The 23,899-nt window shown below is 42.4% G+C and overlaps 1 protein-coding gene and 1 long non-coding RNA gene across 2 annotated transcripts; both read right to left on the reverse strand.

Annotated features, from left to right (window-relative positions):
• Positions 1–4,315: 4,315 nt before the first annotated feature.
• LOC115187339 (deleted in malignant brain tumors 1 protein-like) lies at positions 4,316–14,561 on the reverse strand. The gene is made up of 7 exons (XM_029746407.1): positions 14,535–14,561; positions 8,878–8,907; positions 7,620–7,983; positions 5,981–6,253; positions 5,204–5,524; positions 5,012–5,100; positions 4,316–4,884 (listed from the first exon to the last, which is right to left on the reverse strand). Exons 1-7 carry the CDS (start codon positions 14,559–14,561, stop codon positions 4,750–4,752), a joined length of 1,239 nt encoding a protein of 412 aa, XP_029602267.1. The 3' UTR covers positions 4,316–4,749.
• Positions 14,562–22,510: 7,949 nt separating this feature from the next.
• LOC115187436 (uncharacterized) lies at positions 22,511–22,964 on the reverse strand. The gene is made up of 2 exons (XR_003876077.1): positions 22,822–22,964; positions 22,511–22,692 (listed from the first exon to the last, which is right to left on the reverse strand). It is a non-coding gene; the product is annotated as an uncharacterized LOC115187436 (long non-coding RNA).
• Between the last annotated feature and the right edge of the window lie 935 nt (positions 22,965–23,899).

Below are 23,899 nucleotides of genomic sequence, written 5' to 3' on the forward strand. Positions count from 1 at the left end.
CAAAGATAATGGTGGCGTGCTTGGTCCTCCATTTCCTGTAGTCCACAATAATCTCCTTTGTCTTGATAACTTTAAGGGAGAGGTTGTTATCCTGGCACCACATGGCCAGGTCTCTGACCTCTTCCTTTTAGGCTGTCAAATCGTTGTCAGTGATCAGGCCTACCACTGGTGTGTCATCTGCAAACTTAATGATGGTGTTGGAGTTGTGCCTGGCCATGTAGTCATGAGTGAACAGGGAGAACAGGAGGGGAATGAGCACGCACCCCTGAGGGGCCGCCGTGTTGAGGATCTGCGTGGCAGATGTGTTTTTACCTACCATTACCACCTGGGGTCGGCCCATCAGGAAAACCAGGATACAGTTGCAGAGGGAGGTGTTTAGTCCCAGGGTCCTTAGCTTAGTGATGAGCTTTGAGGGCACTATGGGGTTGAATGCAAATTGGAATGGGGTTTCTGGGATAATGGTGCTGATGTGAGCCATGACCAGCCTTTCAAAGCACTTCATGGCTACAGGCGTGAGTGCTATGGGTCGGTAGTCATTTAGGCAGGTTACCTTAGTGTTCTTGGGCACAGGGACTATGGTGGTCTGCTTGAAATATGTTGGTATTACAGTCTCAGTCAGGGACAGGTTGAACATGTCAGTGAAGACACTTGCCAGTTGGTAAGCGCATGCTCCGAGTTCCTGGTAATCCGCCTGGGCCTGCAGCCTTTTGAATGTTGACCTGTTTAAAGGTCTTACTCACATCGGCTACAGAGAGCGTGAACACAGTCGTCCGTAACAGCTGATGCTCTCATGCATGTGTCGGTGTTGCTTGCCCCGAAGCAAGCATGAAAGTAATTTAGCTTGTCTGGAAAGCTTCTGTCACTGGGCAGCTCAGAGCTTTGCTTCCTTTTGCAGTCTGTAATAGTTTGCAAGTCTTGTCACATCCGACGAGCATCGGTGCCAGTGTAGCACGATTCAATCTTAGTCCTGTTTTGATGCTTTGGCTGTTTTATGGTTTGTCGGAGGGCATAGCGGGATGTCTTATATGTTTCTGTACAGCACTTTGAGATATCAGCTGATGTAAGAAGTGCTATATAAATACATTTGATTTGATTTGATTATATGCGTCAGGGTTAGAGTCCCGTCCTTGAAAGCATCAGCTCTACCCATCAGCTCAGTGCGGATGTTGCCTGTAATCCATGGCTTCTGGCTGGGGTATGTGCGTACAGTCAATGTGGGGACGACACCATCGATGCACTTATTGATGAAGCCAGTGACTGATGTGATGTACTCCTCAATGCCATCGTAAGAATCCTGGAACTTATTCCAGTCTTTGCAAAACAGTCCTGTAGCTTAATAACATCTGATTCATCTGATCACTTTTTATTGACCGAGTCACTCGTGCATCCTGCTTTAGTTTTTGCTTGTAAGCAGGAATCAGGAGGATAGAATTATGTTCAAATTTGCCAAATGGAAGGCGAGGGAGAGATTTGTTTGCAACTCTGTGTGTGGAGTAAAGCTGGTCTACTACTGTTGACCATCCTCCCAACGAAGGGGCATGACCTGGGACTCTACTACTGTGGGACTAAGGAGATGAATGATGAAGAGGAGATTCAGGTCTACCACTATGGAAAGGTCACCACTTGGATTTTAATTGCTAAAAATGTGTTCCTTGTGTGAACATCCAGTAAAGTCCATGTTCCTATGGTAGTCAACATGTTCTGAAGCTTTTTAAAGTTCATATTAAAACAACTCATAGTTGGTAGTAACTGTATCCAGGGGACTAGATGATAGGTTATATTAACCATACACAGTAAGCTGTGTAGGGATGTTGTTCCTCTCTACTGTACAGAGGACTCTCACACCATCACCTCTCTACTGTACAGAGGACTCCCACACCATCACCTCTCTACTGTACAGAGGACTGCCCCACCATCACCTCTCTACTGTACAGAGGACTCCCCCACCATCACCTCTCTACTGTACAGAGGACTCCCCCACCATCACCTCTCTACTGTACAGAGGACTCCAACACCATCACCTCTCTACTGTACAGAGGACTCCCACACCATCACCTCTCTACTGTACAGAGGACTCCCCCACCATCACCTCTCTACTGTACAGAGGACTCCCACACCATCACCTCTTGTGACTGTCCTGACTGTGGTGTGTCTGCCGACTGTGGTCTGAGCTGGGTCCTGGTGGTGATCTCCAAAGCTCTGTTTCTGCTCCTCATTCCTGCTGCCTTCTGGGCCATGGAACACACACGGTGGGTCGAGACCAGGGTTTCTGTTAAGCACCAGACATTTGACATCCGCATGTTAATTTACCGCACATTTGGTAAATTTACCCGACCCATGGGTGTGTAGCCTGATTAGCGTGTCCACCCACAGTGCTCAGAACGACAAATCATATTTAGATTATGGTAGTTAATATCAACAGAACATGCAAGTCAAGGATGCAACAATGTGTGGTCCTTCTAACCTAATACTGATTAGCTCTTACAAAACATTTACTTTACCTCAGCCAACAAGAAGAGTATCCCCCATAGTAGAACATTTTACCTTTTCTATTCATCAGCTTGTAGAGAAAATAAATGTCCTATTCCAAACAGACTCTGAGATAGTTGTGAGACGATAGATCCCAAAATCATACAACCATTAGACCTAGGCTACAACGAAGAGGCTAATTAACATTATTTCTCAATGGGAATCTTTCTTCTTCTCCCAGACAATAGGCCGGCCAAAAGCCGGCTATTACCGGTTAACAGAAACCCCAGTCAGGACATACGGCTTCTCATATGAACTTAATTTCTCAACAACTACAGTGATGTGATAACCTGTTTTACATGTTGTGTTTTGTTGTGTTAAAACCAGGAGTTCATAAGGAGAGGAGGGAAGTCCAGAAAAGAAGCAGAGACCAGTCATTCTCCTTGTCTGTAGTGAATTGAACTTCTCTATCAGAGACCAGTCAATCTCCATGTCTGTAGTGAATTGAACTCCTCTATCAGAGACCAGTCATTCTCCTTGTCTGTAGTGAATTGAACTTCTCTATCAGAGACCAGTCAATCTCCATGTCTGTAGTGAATTGAACTTCTCTATCAGAGACCAGTCATTCTCCTTGTCTGTAGTGAATTGAACTTCTCTATCAGAGACCAGTCATTCTCCTTGTCTGTAGTGAATTGAACTTCTCTATCAGAGACCAGTCATTCTCCTTGTCTGTAATGAACTTCTCTTCTTCGTGTCCAATGAGATCAGCATCAAACTGTTGTCATTTGTTATTTTGCCTTTCTTTTTTTTGTGCATAGAGATTTTTTTAACAAAAAGTTTCTACTTTTATCTGAACTTTTTTGTCGCTTCTTTTACAATGTCATTTCTTTTACCATTTGAAAATGTCTCCAACATTTTATTGTTATGCATTTTCTATTTTTATGGACATAATGATCAGGTCTGATTTATAGTTCAGATTGAGATAATGTCTGATTTATAGCCTGTGTGTATCTAACCTAAAGTTGCAGGTGTAAAAGTGTATCCACCCTCCAGAGATCTGTATATAGTGACAAGATGCTCATGTCTATGTCTCTAACAATGGGAGGTGTTGTCCTGTGTAGTGATATTCAGAACACCTCCAGTTGCAGTAGAAAGCTGTTATTGTGATATGAAGATGCAGAATTCTGCCTCTGTCTGTCTGTCTGTCTGTCTGTCTGTCTGTCTGTCTGTCTGTCTGTCTGTCTGTCTGTCTGTCTGTCTGTCTGTCTGTCTGTCTGTCTGTCTGTCTGTCTGTCTGTCTGTCTGTCTGTCTGTCTGTCTGTCTGTCTGTCTGTCTGTCTGTCTGTCTGTCTGTCTGTCTGGGGGAGAGGTCACTAAGGGTCAAGGTGCTGAGCTGGACCTCTGGGCTGAGCTGATGTCTGGTGTCACTGATGGAATCACTAATGATCAATAACCCCTTGACCACTGGGAAATAAAAAACTGGAGGGGAAATCACACAAGACTGACAGCCTGTGAGTTTATTAAAAGCATTCAGTGATTACATGGCAGTTTAGAGAACAACATCATAATCAATAATCTACTTCATAATCAATAATCAATATCATAACATTTCTAATCAATAACATCATTATCTATATACTACTAACAACATCATAACAATAATCTACATCATAATCAATATCATTACTTTCAAAATCAATAATCAATATCATAACATTTATAATCAATAATATAATTATCTCTATACTAATAACGACATCATAAGAATAATCTATATCATAATCAATATCGTAACATTCATAATCAATAACATCATGAGGTAAACAACAACAACAACAAACCAAAATGACTTGAGAAAAAGATGACCCCTTAATTAAAAAATGTTTCAAAATACAAAGAATGAACAGATGATTATAATAATACATGGACTAATAATGGAAACACTTCAAGATAAAGAATCTAAGAGACACTAAATAAGATAAAGAATCTAAGAGAAACTAAATAAGATAAAGACAAAAATCTATCAATTCTGGAACGCAAAACAAACATATTTGAGCTACACTCTTAAAATAATCAAAAACCCCACGTTACCATGTTACAGTCACTCCTTTTAGATTTCTTCCAAGGTTCTAGAAAGATAAACTAATTCTGAACTTGTTATTAAAATTAGAACCACTTCAGGTTTGTCACCACATTTTAAACACCAGTCCACTGCTGACCATCCATTTAAAACACAAAACTGACCTAAGATCAGCATGTAGGGTCAGCTTCATTCTACTCCTACTCCGTCCCCTGGGCTGCTCTCTCCTCTCCCGGTCCAGCTTCAGCTCTGGAGCTCAGAGAGACCATCTCCATGGCATTGACATAAAGATCCATGCTGCTCACCCTGTTCACTCTCTTCTGCCTCCTGGTGGGCTAGGGAGACACAGCACCAACAGTCAGACATTTACTCTCTAGTATCTCCATTCTCTCCCCCTTCCTCTCCCCCTCACCCTCTCCCTCTAGTTTAAATGACTTGTAACGTCTGAGTAAATGTCTTTACCTTGTAGTACAGGTAGGAGGTGGTGATGGCTGTCAGTAGGATCAGCAGCACTACAACGTGTCTGATGATAAAGGCTGGCAGAGGAGAGGCTGCAAACAGAAACACCTTTGATGAGGGGACTGATCATCATCACATAGATCTGTGGGAAATCTGTCAATGACAAAGTTATAAGTCTGGTTCATGTTCAGTTACCTGTGATGGTGAGGGAGAGGAGCTCACTCTCAGAGGAGAAGTTATGAGAGAAAACATAATTGTCATAAACACAGCTGTAGTTCCCTTGGTGGGAGTCATCTGCAGCAGGGAAGAGGAAGGCAGCAGAGTGATTGACAGCTGGCTGGGTCTGGGTTCTGTTGGAGCCGGTGAACGTGAGGAGGAAGGAGCCTCCTGGGTACTGTGGCTGAGTGGAGCAGGTGATGGTGAAGTTGTAGCCCCTGAACATCTCGGGCCCCTGGTGGCCCTTGGAGACCCCTCCCATTGAGTCAGTCAGGAAGATATCAGGCTGGACCAGGAGATCTGTAACAATAAAAGAGAACAAGACAAACCTCTTCAACTAGTTTCCTATAGATATGACAATAACATCAGCATGTAACAGTGCTAGCCACCCTCCCTCACAGGGCAACATGAGTAGTGGGCCTATAGTCACTGAGACAACATATGTTGATATCAGGCTTAAGCAGGACATCTGGAACAAGAGGAGAGAAAAAGAAAACGTAGCTCCTCAACTACTTTCCTCATTTAGATATGACAATAACATGACATGTGACAGTGGTAGTGAGTAGAGACGTTCACTGAGATAACACTCAAATACAAAGCATTCTGGGATATTTAAGTTGTATTTGATTCCTACTTGACTGAGTGATCTATTTAGTAAAGCAGACTGACAAGCTAAACAGTCATCATGAGAGGTGCAGAGGAAGTTGTATGAATGAAGGAAATCAGTTTAATATAATTATAATATCTTGTTATTACCTGAACAGATCACTGTGAGTCCAGGAAAGAGCTTAAAACGTCTCCAACACTCCCTCAGTGAAGGCTCAGACCCAGAACAGGAAGCTCCAAACCCTCTATTGGTGTTTCCAGGTAGAACTGAAACAGTGGAGCCACAACCCAGCTGTCTACACACTACTACAGCTACATCCCCCCAGTAATCATCTCCCACGGTCCTCCACTCTCCCTGGTTGTACCGCTCCACTCCACCAGCACAGCGACTGCCTCCTCCCACCAGCCTCACATCATCAGGCTCTGAGAAAAGAAAAGAGAGAGACAGTAATCTTACTATTTTCTCACTAAAACACACCTATATTGTCTCTCATATTCTTCACTCCAGGTGAGAAACAATGTTGATTGAGTGACAAACTACGCAGACGAGACCATTCTGTATACTTCTGGCCCTTCTTTTGACACTGTGTTAACTAACCTTCAGACGAGCTTCAATGCCGTACAACTCTCCTTTCGTGGCCTCCAAATGCTCTGAAACGCAAGTAAAACTAAATGCATGCTCTTCACCTGTCCGCACCTGCCCGCCCATCCAGCATCACTACTCTGGACGGTTCTGACTTAGAATATGTGGCCAACTACAAATACCTAGGTGTCTGGTTAGACTGTAAACTCTCCTTCCAGACTCATATCAAACATCTCCAATCCAAAATCAAATGTAGAATAGGCTTCCTATTTCGCAACAAAGCCTCCTTCACTCATGCTGCCAAACAGACCCTCATAAAACGGACTATCTTGCCAATCCTTGACTTTGGCGATGTCATTTATAAAATAGCCTTCAACACTCTACTCAGCAAATTGGATGCTGTCTCTCACAGTGCCATCCGTTTTGTCACCAAAGCCCCATATACTTCCCACCACTACGAGCTGTACGCTCTCGTTGGCTGACCCTCGCTTCACATTCGTCGCCAAACCCACTGGCTCCAGGTCATCTATAAGTCTTTTCTAGGTAAAGCTCCGCCTTGTCTCAGCTCACTGGTCACCATAGCAGGACCCACCCGTAGCATGCGCTCCAGCAGGTATATTTCACTGGTCACCCCCAAAGCCAATTCTTCATTTGGCCGCCTTTCCTTCCAGTTCTCTGCTGCCAATGACTGGAACGAATAGCAAAAATCATTGAAGCTGGAGACCCATATCTCCCTCACTAACTTTAAGCAGCAGCTGTCAGAGCAGCTCACAGATCCATGCACCTGTACATAGCCCATCTGTAAATAGCCCATACAACTACCTCATCTCCATACTGTTATTTATTTTTTTGCTCCTTTGCATCCCAATATCTCTACTTGCACATTCATCTTCTGCACATCTATCACTCCAGTGTTTAATTACTAAATTGTAATTATTTCGCCACTATGGCCTATTTATTGCCTACCTCCCTTATCTTACCTCATTTTCACACACTGTATATAGACTTTTATTTCTCTATTGTTCTACTGTATTATTGACTGTATGTTTGTTTACTCCATGTGTAACTCTGTGTTGTTGTTTATGTTACACTGCTTTGCTTTATCTTGGTCAGGTCGCAGTTGTAAATGAGAACTTCTTCTCAACTAGCCTACCTGGTTAATAAAGGTGAATTAAAAAAACAAAACAAAAAAAAACTGTTTCTTACCTGAGCAGGTGAGTCCAACAGCATTACCAGGTAGACAGGTGTTCTTTTCTCTGTCTGAGGTGTCACAGTCCAGGAGAAGGGACTCTTTGCCTTTACACTGGAACTCTTTATCCCAGGTCTGACCCTCACCTTCTCCATAGAGCCCCCCCTGTAGAGCTGCAGGAGCCCCACAGCCAAGCTCCCCACAGACTACCTCTGCATCCTGCCGGTCAAAGTCAGCTTCACACACTGAGGCCCAGGACTGATCGGACTTCACCTCCACTCTCCCAGAGCAGAGACCAGCTCCATCCACAAGCCGCACAGACTCTGGAGAAAAAGACTTGGTTGAACATTCAATCAGTTTTGTTGATGACACTGTCAAGGACTAAACACAAATATGTTGGATAAAAGATTGTAGTTTGCTATGTTTGATACTGTAAGAGGTAGAAATGGGTTCTTAGTCACTCAGGATAGGGTTGGGAATAATGCAGGCAGGAGACAGGAATAAGTTCACTTCACTTTATAGAAAATAAACAGCTGGACATCCATCAGGCAGCTTCACTTCAGTACCATCTGAACTACAATGATCTGCCCATGAACATCTCCCATAAACCAATAGGACAAACACAAATATAATGTTTAAATACATCTGACATCTCTTCCTCTATTTAAATGAAATAAAAACACATTAAACATGATACATGGTAATATTGTATAATGTATAAATAAATCTCTCAATATGACCAGTCTCTTACCTGAACAGATCACGTGATGATAATATCCACCTTCACATGTGTAGGTTTTGGTGACACACTGTCTTAAAGTAGACTCATGTCCATTACAACTACTCTCTAGTCTGACTCCTCCTCTTCCCTCTTTAGGTCTAGATTCAGCTACAGGATTCCCACAGTCCAGCTCTCTACACACAACCTTAGTCTCTCTCATGCTCCACCACCCAGGACATAGACCTAACCACTCTCCTTTATAAAATACTTCCACTGTCCCAGAACAGGAAGTGGTCCCATTCACCAGTCTGACTGAGTATTTAGCTGTAAACAGCAGAGAGGAAAACACAGTGGTGAGGACAGATTATGACAGTGATTCTGTTATTCTAACAGCAGTAGTGCTTTGTGGTTGACAACTATTAGTAGTTCCATAAAACACTACTTGTTATTGGGTTTAGAATGGTTTGTATGGACACATGAATTTCTCCATGTGGGATAATAAAGTTGACTAATATTGAACTGCTATAATCACTGTAGATGTATACTCTACCTACCTGGTGGACTGACGCTTTGAGCCTGGAGATCTGAGGAGAAAGAGAGAGACAGAGGAGAAAGAGAGAGAAAGAGACAGAGAGATAGAGAGAAACAAAGGAGAAAGGGAGGAGACAGAGGAAGAGAGAGACAGAGGAGATAGAGAGAGAAAGAGACAGAGAGATAGAGAGAGAAAGAGACAGAGAGATGGAGAGAAACAAAGGAGAAAGGGAGGAGACAGAGGAATAGAGAGACAGAGGAGATAGAGATAGAAAGAGACAGAGAGATAGAGAGAAACAAAGGAGAAAGGGAGGAGTCAGAGGAAGAGAGAGACAGAGGTTAAATGAACATCAACATGACCTTTCATGATGTAATGGGGAAGACAGGCTTATCGTTGGTATGGTGCAACAACACCCATGTGTACATACACTATATATACAAAAGTATGTGGACACCCCTTCAAATTAGTGGATTCTATTTCAGCCCACCCGTTTCTGACAGGTGTTTAAAATGGAAGCACACAGCCATGCAATCTCCATAGACAAACATTGGCAGTAGAATGGCCTTAATGAAGAGTTCAGTGACTTTCAACGTGGCACAGTGATAGGATGCCACATTTCCAAGTCAGATGGTCAAATGTCTGCCCTGCTAGAGCTGCCCAGGTCAACTGTAAGTGCTGTTATTGTGAAGAGGAGACATCTAGGAGCAACATAGAACATAAAAATCGTCTCACTACCAATTTCCAAACGGCCTCTGGAAGCAACGTCAGCACGTGAACTGTTCGTTGAGAGCTTCATGAAATGTGTTTCTATAGCCAAGCAGCCACACACAAGCCTAAGTTCACCATGCACAACGTTAAGGGTCATCTGGAGAGATGTAAAGCTCGCCTCCATTGGACTCAAGGAAGAACGTGAAAACACGTTCTCTGGAGCGATGAAAACACGTTCTCTGGACGATGAAAACACGTTCTCTGGAGCGATGAAAACACGTTCTCTGGAGCGATGAAAACATGTTCTCTGGAGCGATGAAAACATGTTCTCTGGAGCAATGAAAACATGTTTTCTGGAGTGATGAATCATGCTTCACCATCTGGAAGACCAAGGAAAAATCTGGGTTTGGCGAATGCCAGGAGAACGCTACCTGCCACAATGCGTAGTGCCAACTGTAAAGTTTGGTGGGGGAGGAATAATGGTCTAGGGCTTAATAAAGGACCCTTAGTTCCAGTGAAGGGAAATCTTAACGCTGCAGCATACATTGACATTCTAGACGATTCTGTAATTCCAACTTTGTGGCAACAGTTTTGGGAAAGCCCCCTTCCTGTTTCAGCATGACAGTAGCCCCCGTGCACAAAGCGAGGTCCATACAGAAGTGGTTTGTCGAGATCGGTGTGGAAGACCTTGTCTGGCTTGCACTTAGTCCTGAGCTCAAACGCCGACTTCGAGTCAGGTCTAATCGCACAACATCAGTGCTCAACCTCACTAATGCTCTTGTGGCTGAATGGAAGCAAGTCCCTGCAGCAATGTTCCAACATCTAGTGGAAAGCCTTCCCAGAAGAGTGGAGGCTGTTATAGCAGCAAAGGGGGGACCAACTCCATATTAATGCCCATGATTTTGGAATGAGATGTTAGAAGAGCAGGTGTCTACATACTTTTGGTCATGTAGTGTACATTCCCCTTCCATGCAAATGTGTAAGAGGAGTTTAAATCTAATTTAATACATTTGCTTTTGTCAGTTTTTTAAATCATTAATTTCAGAGGTCAGGGTCAAGGTGAGCCGGACCAAGAGTTGAAAAGGTTACTGGTTATGATGGCATCACTGGTGAGAAGTCAGAAATGAAAAGATATTCAGTTGACTGCATGTTAGTCGATCAGCCCTATCTCGGATGACATCTCCCTCTCTCCTCCCCTTCCCTTATCTCTCTCTCTCTCTTCTTGACATATAGCATCAGGCATGTTGATATTGACTCAGGTAACAGACCTCTATCATCTACACCCCTCCCTTCTCCATCTCTAACATATGACCAATATAAAACATATTATACAATGGGTGGGTCTAATCCTGAATGCTGATTGGTTGAAACCGCATTCCAGCCGGTGTCTATTCCACAAGTTACCACCGGCTAAATCTGTCGTTTAAATGCTTATTTACTCTGTTCCATCTGATTGTACAATCCACTGTTTCATCAGCCCAGCCAAGCAACTTATAAACTTGATCTCTACTATAAAAAGCATCTAGACATTATCTCACATTTCTTTAAGACTAACATTTAGTTTTCAACATTAGAGATTTGTATAAACCTGCTGTCTGTCTCTCCCACATTTACAACATTGTTTCAATATTCAAATTCAAATCTCCAGCTGTCCAATAGTATTGAACGAGTCGGGAGTCGGGACGAGACAGACACGCAGGCAGCGATTCTCAGCTTAAATCATGAATCAGCATCATGTTTATGGATATATACAAAGAAAGATCATTTGAAAACAGGTAAAACCAAACAAAGTGCAGCTAGTTTGCAGTCTTTAAAGCTTCAGTTTGAAGTGACTGTGTTAGCTGTCGTTGGCTAGCTCCTCTGTACCGCAGTGTCCTGACGAGTGAGAACATTTTCTATCCCAGGTGAAATCGTGCCTCATTAGCTCATTGTTATGGATGTGACCAATAAATGTCATTAGAAAACTGCTTAAACAAATGCAAATGCAGCTACTGTTGTTATTCTGGCTGCACTGTTTGATGTGACTATAAGTTAGCCGTAGTTGGCTAGTTAGCGAGGAAGGGATAAGAACTTTGCCAGCCAGTATGGCAATGGAACATTTAGAAAGAATGACTGGGTCACGTCCATAGATACAGAACCACAAGACTGAACGACTGGGTCGCGTCCATAGATACAGAACAAAAAGACTGAACGACTGGGTCGCGTCCATAGATACAGAACTAAAAGACTGAACGACTGGGTCGCGTCCATAGATACAGAACAAAAAGACTGAACGACTGGGTCGCATCCATAGAAACAGAACTAAAAGACTGAACGACTGGGTCGCGTCCATAGATACAGAACAAAAAGACTGAACGACTGGGTCGCGTCCATAGAAACAGAACTAAAAGACTGAACGACTGGGTCGCGTCTCTGGCAGCAATCGAACCAATAGAACGAACGAACAGCCAGGTTGGGTAGCAACCCTAGATTTGTGTCGGGACTATATCTTGTAGAAAGATGAAATAGTATGAATAAATTCATCAAAATAAAATTGTTAATCATTAATTGAATATGTTGTTAACCCGTTATATAAAAGTGATAATGCCCTCGAAGCCGGTGACTGGAGGATGTATTGACCCGGTTTGCCTGCCCTCGCCGAATAACGGGGCGGCAGCGTAGCCTAGTGGTTAGAGTGTTGGACTTGTAAAGGTTGCAAGTTTGAATCCCTGAGCTGACAAGGTAAAAATATGTCGTTCTGCCCCTGAACAAGGCAGTTGACCCACTGTTCCTAGGCCATCATTGAAAATAAGAATTTGTTCTTAACTTCTAGTATTGAAAGTATTTCAAACTGGAACACAACACTGTCCATCTGGTGACAGACACTAATGTGAGTTAAGTTGTGATGGTGTCATGCATCTGACTGTTGTATATTCAGTGTCAATGACTGATTGTATATGTTTCTATGTAAATGAATGAAAGTATATATTTAATTGATAATGCCCTCGGGTGCATGCATGCATGTATTGTATAACATAATGTCCCAGGATTGTCATCTGATGAAGATCATCAAAGGTTAGTGCTGCATTTAGCTGTGGTTTGGGTTTATGTGACATTATATGCTAGCTTGAAAAATGGGTGTCTGATTATTTCTGGCTGGGTACTCTGCTGACATAATCTAATGTTTTGCTTTTGTTGTAAAGCCTTTTTGAAATCGGACAGTGTGGTTAGATTAACGAGAGTCTTGTCTTTAAAATGGTGTAAAATAGTCATATGTTTGAGAAATTGAAGTAATAGCATTTCTAAGGTATTTGAATATCGCGCCACGGGATTACACTGGCTGTTGAGTAGGTGGGACGCAAGCGTCCCACTGGCCCAGAGAGGTTAAGCACATTTTGCAATATTCTGAGTAGATAGCCCGGCCATCATGGCTAGCTATTTTGACACCCACCAAGTTTGGCACTCACCAAACTCAGATTTACTATAAGAAAAATTTGATTACCGTTGCTGTTCTTCGTCAGAATGCACTCCCAGGACTTGTACTTTACACCCAATGTTGTTTTGGTTCCAAATAATCCATAGATATATACAAATAGAGGCGTTTTGTTCCTGCGTTCAAGACACTATCCGAAGGGTGACGCGCCGACGCATATCGTGACAAAAAAATTCTAAATTTTTCATTACCGTACTTCGAAGCATGTCAAACGCTGTTTAAAATCTACTTTTATGCGAGTTTTCTCGTAAAATAGCGATAATATTCCTGAAAATGTAAAATGGACTTTTCATGTGCATGCGCGCACCGTTTCATTGTTCTCAGATCGACCACTATCCAAATGCGCTACTGTTTTTCAGCCAGGGACTGCAGAGTCATCATTACCCGTTCTGGCACCTTCTGAGAGCCTATGGGAGTCTTAGAAAATGTCACGTTACAGCAGAGATCCTCTGTTTTCGATAAAGAGGCTATAGAAGGCCAATAAATGGTCAGAGAGGGCACTTCCTGTTTAGAATCTTTTCAGTTTTAGAAACTTTAGGGTGTTTTCTATCCAAATCAAACAATTATATGCATATTCTAGTTTCTGGGCAGGAGTAATAACCAGATTAACCTGTTGGGGCTAGGGGGCAGCATTGAGAATTTTGGAAAAAATATGTTCCCATTTTTAACTGCCTCCTACACCAACTCAGAAGCTAGAATATGCATATTATTGTTCAGGTTTGGATAGAAAACACCCTAAAGTTTCTAAAACTGTTTGAATGGTGTCTGTGAGTATAACAGAACTCCTATGGCAGGCAAAAACCTGACAAGGTTTCATGCAGGAAGTACCCTGTCTGACAAGGAGTCGTGCGTCTTGCATCTGTTTATTGAAGAGTAAGGATCTTAGCTGTAACGTGACAATTCCTAGGGCTCCAATAGGCTCTCAGAACCCGGGAAAAACCTGAATGATGACGAGGCGGCCTCTGGCTGAAACACATTATTGCCTTTTCCAAGTGTCAATGCAATGAGGCGCGTGCACGATTCGCCCCCGTGGAGAAATTTCAGTCGGCTGTTTAGGCTCATTGCAGATTCCCGGTCGGAATATTATCGCTTTTCTACGAGATAAATGGCATAAAAATTGGTTTTAAACAGCGGTTGACATGCTTCGAAGTACGGTAATGGATTATTTCGAATTTTTTTGTCACGCCATGCGCAATGCTCGTGACCGTGATTTAGTATTCTGATAGTGTCTAGAACTCACGAACAAAACGCCGCTGTTGGAACATAACGATGGATTATTTGGGACCAAACCTACATTTGTTATTGAAGTAGAAGTCCTGTGAGTGCATTCTGACGAAGAACAAGAAAGGTAATAACATTTTTCTTATAGGAAATGTGATTTTGATGAAGGCTAATCTTGCCGGGTGTCTAAATAGCTAGCCCGTGATGGCTGGGCTATGTACTTAGAATATTGAAAAATGTACTTCATCCGAAAAGCTATTTTAACCTCTTGCGAGTACCCTACCAATGGGGGCGCCACAGCGCATTTTGGAAAAAATTCGTTCCCATTTTCAACGGCCTACTAATCAAACTCAGAAGCTAGGACATGCATATACTTATTTTATATGGATAGAAAACACCCTAAAGTTTCTGAAACTGTTTGAATGGTGTCTGTGAGTATAACAGAACTCGTATGGCAGTCAAAACCCCGAGACCGATTGAACCAGGAAGTGGGATTCTGAATTGTGGACTCGATTTCACAGCCTTCCCTGTAATTCACAACGTGAAAAAATGATAATTGAGCACTTTCCAGTGCATCCACTAGATGTCCCCAGTCTTTACAAAGTGTTTTGAGGCTTCTACAGTCGAAACTCAGTGTAGGAGACGATGTGGCAATTGGTCACAGTAGTAGGGCCATCAGCATTGTGACGTCGGCGGCCGTGTCTGCCCCCACCTTTGGAAACGTTTTGAAACACAATGAAATCGTCCCACTCGAATCTGATTGGCTCTCTTGTTGAAACAGGCCCTGAAGATTAATGTTATACAACGTTTGACATGTTTGAACGAACCTAACGAAGGGAAAACAGTCATTTTTCGTTAGCCAAGTGCCGCGCACGGATCAACATTTGGTTACAGCCTTAGGACGCGCTAACAACAGCAAGCTAATGGAACATAAAGGATGGACTTTTCGACCGAAAATACATTTGTCGTGGACCTGGGATTCCGGGAAGTGCTTTCTGATGAAGACAACTAAAGGTGAGGGATTATTGGCAATATTATACAAGATCAGATGTGATGTGCGATTTTTCCAAGATGGCGACGAGCTAGGCTTTCTAGCTCATTTTCTGGGTATCGCATCCCATTTTATCTCAAAGTGTGATTACCCTGTAAAGTTAATTTAAAATCTGTTATGACGGGTGTTTTCAAGAGATATTCATCTATAAATCTTAGATTGACAATATAAAAAAAAAAATCGTTTTCGAATAGTAATTTATAAAATTGTAGCACTGTTTCCCGGGACGCATTTTATGAAAAAATAGTTAGTCAACGTCAGGTGCCGATGTAAAATGCTGTTTTTATATAGAAATATGACCTTTATTGAACAAAAGATTGCATGCTGTGTGTAACATGATGTCCTAGGTGTGTCATCTGATGAAGTTTGTAAAAGGTTAGTGCTGCATTTAGCTGTTTTTGGGTTATATGTGATGCATGTGCTTGGTCGGAAAATTCATATGATGCTACTTTTACCATGTACTCCTCTAACATAATCTAATATTGTGCTTTTCCTGTAAAACCTTTTTGAAATCGGACAACGAGGGTCGATTCAAGAGAGGTGTATCTATAAAACGATATGAGACAGTCCTATATTTGAAAAAAATATATATTGAATTTCGTTATGCTAATGTCTCTAGGAGTTTTCGCTGGAAAATGATCCCGCTAACGGGATGATATGCGCAAGAGGAAATCGGACATATCGAGTGCATAGAGGAGTAATGTATCTATAATTCTTAAAATAATTGTTATGCTTTTTGTGAACGTTTATCATGAGTAATTTAGCAAACTGTTAGTAAATTCCCCGGAAGTTTGCGGGGGGTATGCTTTTTCTGAACGTCACATGCTAATGTAAAAAGCTGGTTTTTGATATAAATATGAACTTGATTGAACAGACATGCATGTATTGTATAACATAATGTCCTAGGTGTGTCATCTGATGAAGATCATAAAAGGTTAGTGCTGCATTTAGCTGTGGTTTGGGTTTATGTGACATGATATGCTAGCTTGAAAAATGGGTGTCTGATTATTTCTGGCTGGGCACTCTCCTGACATAATCTAATGTTTTGCTTTCGTTGTAAAGCCTTTTTGAAATCGGACAGTGTGGTTAGATTAACGAGATTCTTGTCTTTAAATAGCTGTAAAATAGTCATATGTTTGAGAAATTGAAGTAATAGTATTTCAAACGATTCAAAAATCGCGCCACTGGATTGAAGTGTCTGTTACGTAGGTGGGACGAATTCGTCCCACATGCGCCAGACAGGTTAAATCGGGTACGTTTTGTATCCGGCCGTGAAAATACTGCCCCCTATCCTAAACAGGTTAATGGTTACATGGATGAGAAAATGTATATGCTGGGATCAATGGAGGTTGTATAACTGCCAGGGCCCTGAAAAGGAACTAAGTAAGGGAAAAGGCAATCACATGCTTGCGGTCACTGATAAGGGTGGATAACTGTGGATTAGTTTGGAATTTATGGGCCGAGGTCAGGTCAGAGGTCAGAGGTCAGGTCAGAGGTCAGGTCAGAGGTCAGGTCAGAGGTCAGAGGTCAGGTCAGAGGTCAGAGGTCAGGTCAGATGAAGAGAGAAAAGAACAGCTGTAACTAAAGTCCAGTCTAGCAACAGAGATGTATTGGCTGTCCAGATGTGTGAGGATACTCAGCATATTATAAATATGGGTTGGTGTAAACAGGTCTTTGTCTTATGAAGCTGTGTGACCCAGTGGGTGAATAAACTTGGTTTGATATGACATACTGTTAAGCGGATCAGATCAGTGGTTAAACCCACCTACCTACAGGAAACACTGACATTAGAAAAACTCCACAGGAAACTGCTGACAGAGCAGCAAAGTTACACATAGTGTTCTATAATATCACCTCTAACTTTCTACTGCTTGAGTTCACCTCTTATAGAATATTGGCTTAATGTTCCAGCACCTAAATATAAACAGTACCAGCACCCAAAATGAGTACTGATGAGGTCTCATGTTAGAGCAGGAGAAGGGGGGATGTGTAGAAGCTAGATGGGACAGAAGATGAGAGAACAAGAGATGGGGGAGAAGAGGAGAGGGGGGATAAGAGGAGAGGAGTGAGAAGAGGAGAGAAGAAGAGGGGAGGGAGGAGAAGAGGAGAGAAGAAGGGGAGAGGGGGAGAAGAGGAGAGAAGAAGAGAGGGAGGAGAAGAGGAGAGGGGGAGAAGAAGAGAGGGGCAGAAAAAAAGGGGAGAGGGGGGCAAAGTTGAGAGGGGGAGAAAAGGAGATGGGGAGAAGAAGAGAGGGGGAGAAGAGGAGAGAAGAAGAAAAGAGGGAGGAGAAGAGGAGAGAAGAAGGGTAGAGGGGGAGAAGAGAAGAGAAGAAGAGAGGGAGAAAAAGAGGAGAGGGGGAGAAGAAGAGAGGGGCAGAAAAAAAGGGTGAGGGGGATAAAGTTGAGAGGGGGGAGAAAAGGAGATGGGGAGAAGAGGAGAGGGGGAGAAGAGGTGAGAAGAAGAAAAGAGGGAGGAGAAGAGGAGAGAAGAAGGGAAGAGGGGGAGAAGAGGAGAGAAGAAGAGAGGGAGGAGAAGAGGAGGGGGGGAGAAGAAGAGAGGGGCAGAAAAAAACATTTTTTGCTTTGTAATTATTGGGTATTGTGATGTCATCATGGGGTATTGTGATGTCATTATGGGGTATTGTGATGTCATTATTGGGTATTGTGATGTCATTATGTTGTATTGTGTGTAAATTGATGAGAAAAAAAACAATTTAATACATTTTAGAATAAGGCTGTAACGTAACACAATGTGAAAAAAGTCAAGGTGGTCTGAATACTTTCTGAATGCACTACTTCCCATGCACTACTTCCCATGGTGTATCATCGGATGGGGCCACAGTGTCTTCTGATCCCTCCTGTCTCAGCCTCCAGTATTTATGCTGCAGTAGTTTATGTGTCGGGGGGCTAGGGTCAGTCTGTTACATCTCGAGTATTTCTCTTGTCTTATCCGGTGTCCTGTGTGAATTTAAATATGCTCTCTCTAATTCTCTCTTTCTCTCTTTCTTTCTTTCTCTCGGAGGACCTGAGCCCTAGGACCATGCCTCAGGACTACCTGGCATGATGACTCCTTGCTGTCCCCAGTCCACCTGGCCGTGCTGCTGCTCCAGTTTCAACTGTTCTGCCTGCGGCTATGTAACCCTGACCTGTTCACCGGACGTGCTTGTTGCACCCTCGACAACTACTATGATTATTATTATTTGACCATGCTGGTCATTTATGAACATTTTAACATCTTGACCATGTTCTGTTATAATATCCACCCGGCACAGCCAGAAGAGGACTGGCCACCCCTCATAGCCTGATTCCTCACTAGGTTTCTTCCTAGGTTTTTGGCCTTTCTAGGGAGTTTTTCCTAGGGAGTTTTTCCTAGCCACCGTACTTCTTTCACATGCATTGCTTGCTGTTTGGGGTTTTAGGCTGGGTTTCTGTACAGCACTTTGAGATATCAGCTGATGTATGAAGGGCTATATAAATAAATGTAAAAAAAATTAAATAAAAAATAAATAAAGCTCCTTTGAATTGAATTGAGACGAGAAATGAAAATCAACATGACCTTTCATGATGTGAAGGGGAAGACAGGCTTATCGTTGGTATGGTGCAACAACACCCATGTGAAAACACATTCCCTTCCATGTGAACCTCTCTTTGCAGATGAGTTTAAAGTATACCTAATTTAATACATTAGCTGTCGTCTGTTTTTTTTTTCAATCATTCATTTCCATAGGTCAGAGGTCAAGGTGAGCTGGACCAAAAGTGGAAGAGTGCAAATGATTACTGGTTATGATCACCGGTGAGAAGTCAGTTTTGAAAATATATTCTGTGTACGTTCATCTCCCTTCCCTTACTCTTTCTCTCTCCTCCATAAATCTCTCTCTCTCCCCTCCCCTATTTCTCCACTACTCTCTTTCTCTACTACTCTCTCCTCTGCCCTACCCACCCCTCCTCTCTCCTCCATCTTTCTCTGCACATCTTTCTCTCTCTCTCTCTCTCTCTCAAACGCGTGCTCTCTCTCATTCTCTATCTCTCTGTATCTCTCACTCTTGCTCTCTCTCTATCTCTTCCTGACATGTAGCATCAGGCCTGTTGATCTTGACTCAAGTCATAGACCTCTAGCTTCTACAACCCCCCTCCCCTCCCCCTTCTCCTACTACTCTAACATTAGACCAAAATAATATATAATATATCATCTCATTCATTTACATAGAGACATATAGAATCAATCATTGACACACTGAATATACAACATTCAGATGCATGACACCATCACACCTTAACTGATGTTAGTGTCTGTCCCCAGATGGACAGTGTTGGGTTCCAGTTTGAAGTACTTTCTATACTAGAAGTTAGGCTATATGACTTCTATGTCATTAGTTCAATAGGTTTTTGATGTGAGATAAACTTCTTAACAACTTATCTTGGATCAGTGGTTGAACACACTACAGCAAACTGATCTGTTAAAAAACTCCACAGGAAACTGCTGACAGAACAGCAAAGTTACACATAGTGTTCTATAATATCACCTCTAACTTTCTACTGCTTGAGTTCACCTCTTATAGAATATTGGCTTAATGTTCCAGAACCTAAATATAAACAGTACCAGCACCCAAAATGAGTACTGATCAGGTCTCATGTTAGAGCAGGACAAGGGGGGATGTGGTGTAGAAGCTAGAGGGGACAGAAGATGAGAGAAGAGGAGAGGGGGAAAAGAGGAGAGGGGGAGAAGAGGAGAGGACAGAGAAGAGGAGAGGGGGAGAAGGGGAGAGGGGGGAGAAGATGAGAGGGGGAGAAGGGGAGAGGGGGGAGAAGATGAGAGGAGTGAGAAGAAGAGAGGGGCAGAAGAGGAAAAAACAGTTTTTGCTTTGTAATTATTGGGTATTGTGATGTCATTATGGGGTATTGTGATGTCATTATGTTGTATTGTGTGTAAATTGATGATTAAAAAAAACAATTTAATACATTTTAGAATAAGGCTGTAACGTAACACAATGTGAAAAAAAGTCAAGGTGGTCTGAATACTTTCTGAATGCACTACTTCCCATGCAAATAAAGCTCCTTCGATTTGAATTGAGACGAGAAATGAACATCAACATGACCTTTCATGATGTGATGGGGAAGACAGGCTTATCGTTGGTATGGTGCAACAACACCCATGTGAACACACATTCCCCTTCCATGTGAACCTCTCTTTGCAGATGAGTTTACAGTATACCTAATTTAATACATTAGCTGTCGTCTGTTTGTTTTTTTCAATCACTCATTTCCATAAGTCAGAGGTCAAGCTGAGCTGGACCAAAAGTGGAAGAGTGCAAATGATTACTGGTTATGATCACCGGTGAGAAGTCAGTCTTGAAAATATATTCTGTGTACGTACATCTCCCTCACTATCCCTTCCCTTACTTTTTATCTCTCCTCCACAAATCTCTCTCTCCCCTCCCCTCATTCTCCACTACTCTCTTTCTCTACTACTCTCTCCTCTGCCCTACCCACCCCTCCTCTCTCTTCCATCTTTCTCTGCACATCTCTCTCTCTCTCTCTCTCTGTCTCCCTCTCTTTCTCTCTCTCTCTCTCGCTTTCTCTCTCTCTCTCTCTCTCTTGCTCTCTCTCAGCCCTACCTCTTTTGACATCTCCCTCTATCTCCTCCCTCTTTCGCTGCCTATTTCTCTCTATCTAACATAGCCTCTCTCTCTCTTGCTCTCTCTTGTTCTTTCTCTCTTGTTCCTGACATATAGTGTTGGACCTGTTGATCTTGACTCAGGTCACAGACCTCTAGCATCAACACTCCCCCCTTCTCCTGCTCTAACATTAGACCAATATTTAATAGATACATAAAATATACTCTCATTCATTTACATAGAGACAGATACAGTCAATCATTGACACACTGAATATACAACAGTCAGATGCATGACACCATCACAACTTAACTGACATTAGTGCCTGTCCCAGATGGACAGTTAGGCTACAGTAAAGTACATTTACAGGTGATCACATCATTGTCCTGCTTTGAGACAGATGTTTACTGTCTGCATCCAGCTGTATGTTCTTTTACTAACCCTACAATTGATAATATATCTTAAAATATTAAAACATATCTCAGTAACTGTCATAAGTGTATATCAGCATAACAGCATCCTACCTGTGCCGCAGAATAGGATCATCAATAAAACTGCAGGTACCATATCTGTCTCTAACTGGAGCTCCACAGTCTGGTGTCATAAAGTTTGGACTGAAGAGTGGAACATACTGCTCGGCTATATGACTTCTATGTCATTAGTTCAATAGGTTTTTGATGTGAGATAAACTTCTTAGCAACTTATCTTGGATCAGTGGTTTAACACACTACAGCAAACTGATATGTTAAAAAAACTCCACAGGAAACTGCTGACAGAGCAGCAACGTTACACATAGTGTTCTATAATATCACCTCTAACTTGGTACAGGTCTCATACTCTGCTGGTATTGATGGATGGTATAGGTCTCATACTCTGCTGGTATTGATGGCTGGTACAGGTCTCACACTGCTGGTATTGGTGGATGGTATAGGTCTCACTCTGCTGGTATTGGTGGCTGGTATAGGTCTCACTCTGCTTGTATTGATTGCTGGTATAGGTCTCACACTCTGCTGGTATTGATGGATGGTATAGGTCTCACTCTGCTGGTATTGATGGATGGTATAGGTCTCACTCTGATGGTATTGATGGCTGGTATAGGTCTCACACTCTGCTGGTATTGATGGATGGTATAGGTCTCACACTCTGCTGGTATTGATGGCTGGTATAGGTCTCACACTCTGCTGTTATTGATGGATGGTATAGGTCTCATACTCTGCTGGTATTGATGGATGGTATAGGTCTCACTCTGCTGGTATTGATGGATGGTATAGGTCTCACACTCTGCTGGTATTGATGGATGGTATAGGTCTCACTCTGCTGGTATTGATGGATGGTATAGGTCTCACTCTGCTGGTATTGATGGATGGTATAGGTCTCACTCTGCTGGTATTGATGGCTGAGTAGGTACTGAAGTCAGAGTTCTGGACTCTCTTCTTCTTCTTTGGTCTCCTCTGTCCTTGACTGATATCTAACGAGGCGTAACACAGGTCTCCTTCCTCCTGAGAGAGAGAGACAGAGACATATTTTAATATTACTGACATATGAATATTGATATTATACAATATGTTTTGATTTATCTTATGTTTTTATTGATTATATCTGACATTGAAAATAAAGTTTGAATAGGGCTGGGTTAACAAACAGATGGACTACAAAATCAAGATGGCTACCCAACATAAAACTACAACACCCACTTTGACTGCAGTCTCCTCTCTGCTGCCACTTCCCCTGGTGGTGGTCCTGTTCAGAGGAAGCTGAGTCTCAGCTGGAGCTGCAGAGGAAGAGTTAGCATCATTAAAACACCAACATTAGTTAAATAATAGGTAAGATTGATTAGTAATACCCAGACTTAAAACATGAATGAGTGATAAGTGAATCTTGACTGAGAGAGTGAGTTTACCTGTTGTTCTGCAGAAGGAGTAGACACAGGTGGAGGAGAGGAGAGAGGAGAGGAGAGCAGAGACAGGACACAGACTGAACAGCAACATCCAACACAGACCACAGTCTACAGGAGGAGGAGGAGAGGACGACTCAGGAGGACTGGTTTCTAGACAAAACAGAACTACACTTAGAAACAATCAAGGCCGTGTCAATAATCTGTTGTTAGTCATGACTCTTGGTTGTTTAAACATCAATTTGAGGAGATATTTTATGAGTTTAGATTAGTCTCAGAGGGTTTATTCAAAATAAGTTACATTTACTTTAGCGTTCCTTGCAACTCAACCTCCTCTCATTCAAGGAAACCAGACACACCAACACTAATATTACAATATTAATAATACCAAAGATACAGACAGAAGATAAAGACAGAATAATAACTGTTCTTACCAAGTGAAATCCTAGTGCTGATGTTTCCATAGAGGTACAACTCCTTCTGTTTAATTCCTCCTTTACCTCCATCATCCACTACCTTGTTCTCCACAGTCCCACAGTAGTAGAGTCCCAGGTCAGATTCAGTGATGTTCTCAATCAGTAGATCATAGGAGTTGTTAGAGGGGTTCCACACCACATTATATCCAGGTAAACGGTTGTAAATCAAATCTTTTGCTGAAATAACAAGAGGAGGCTGGTACGTGTGAGAACAGTTCCTATACCACATAATGTATACTCCAGTAGTTATGGTACAGTCACAGTAGAGAGTGATGTTGTCTCCTGGTCTGACTCTCAGCTCCACCTCTGCTGCAGAGATCCCATCCTGACTGGAGGAAACAGCACCTACAGGTAGCAGAGGAACAGTGTTAGGATGAACTGACTGGAGGAAACAGCACCAACAGGTAACAGAGGAACAGTGTTAGAAAGAACCAGAATCTTGTTTGGATATGATTCACTTTCTACAGTCTCATATTGTGGGTTCACCCTCAGGAACACCACATGAAACCTACGTGGACAACATCTGCCGAGACACTGGTCTCAGAACAGAGAGCTATGGCAACAACAATGAGCTATGGCAACAACAGAGAGCTATGGCAACAACAGAG

Source organism: Salmo trutta, unplaced genomic scaffold, assembly GCF_901001165.1.
Source record: "Salmo trutta unplaced genomic scaffold, fSalTru1.1, whole genome shotgun sequence".
Lineage (NCBI taxonomy): Eukaryota > Metazoa > Chordata > Actinopteri > Salmoniformes > Salmonidae > Salmo > Salmo trutta.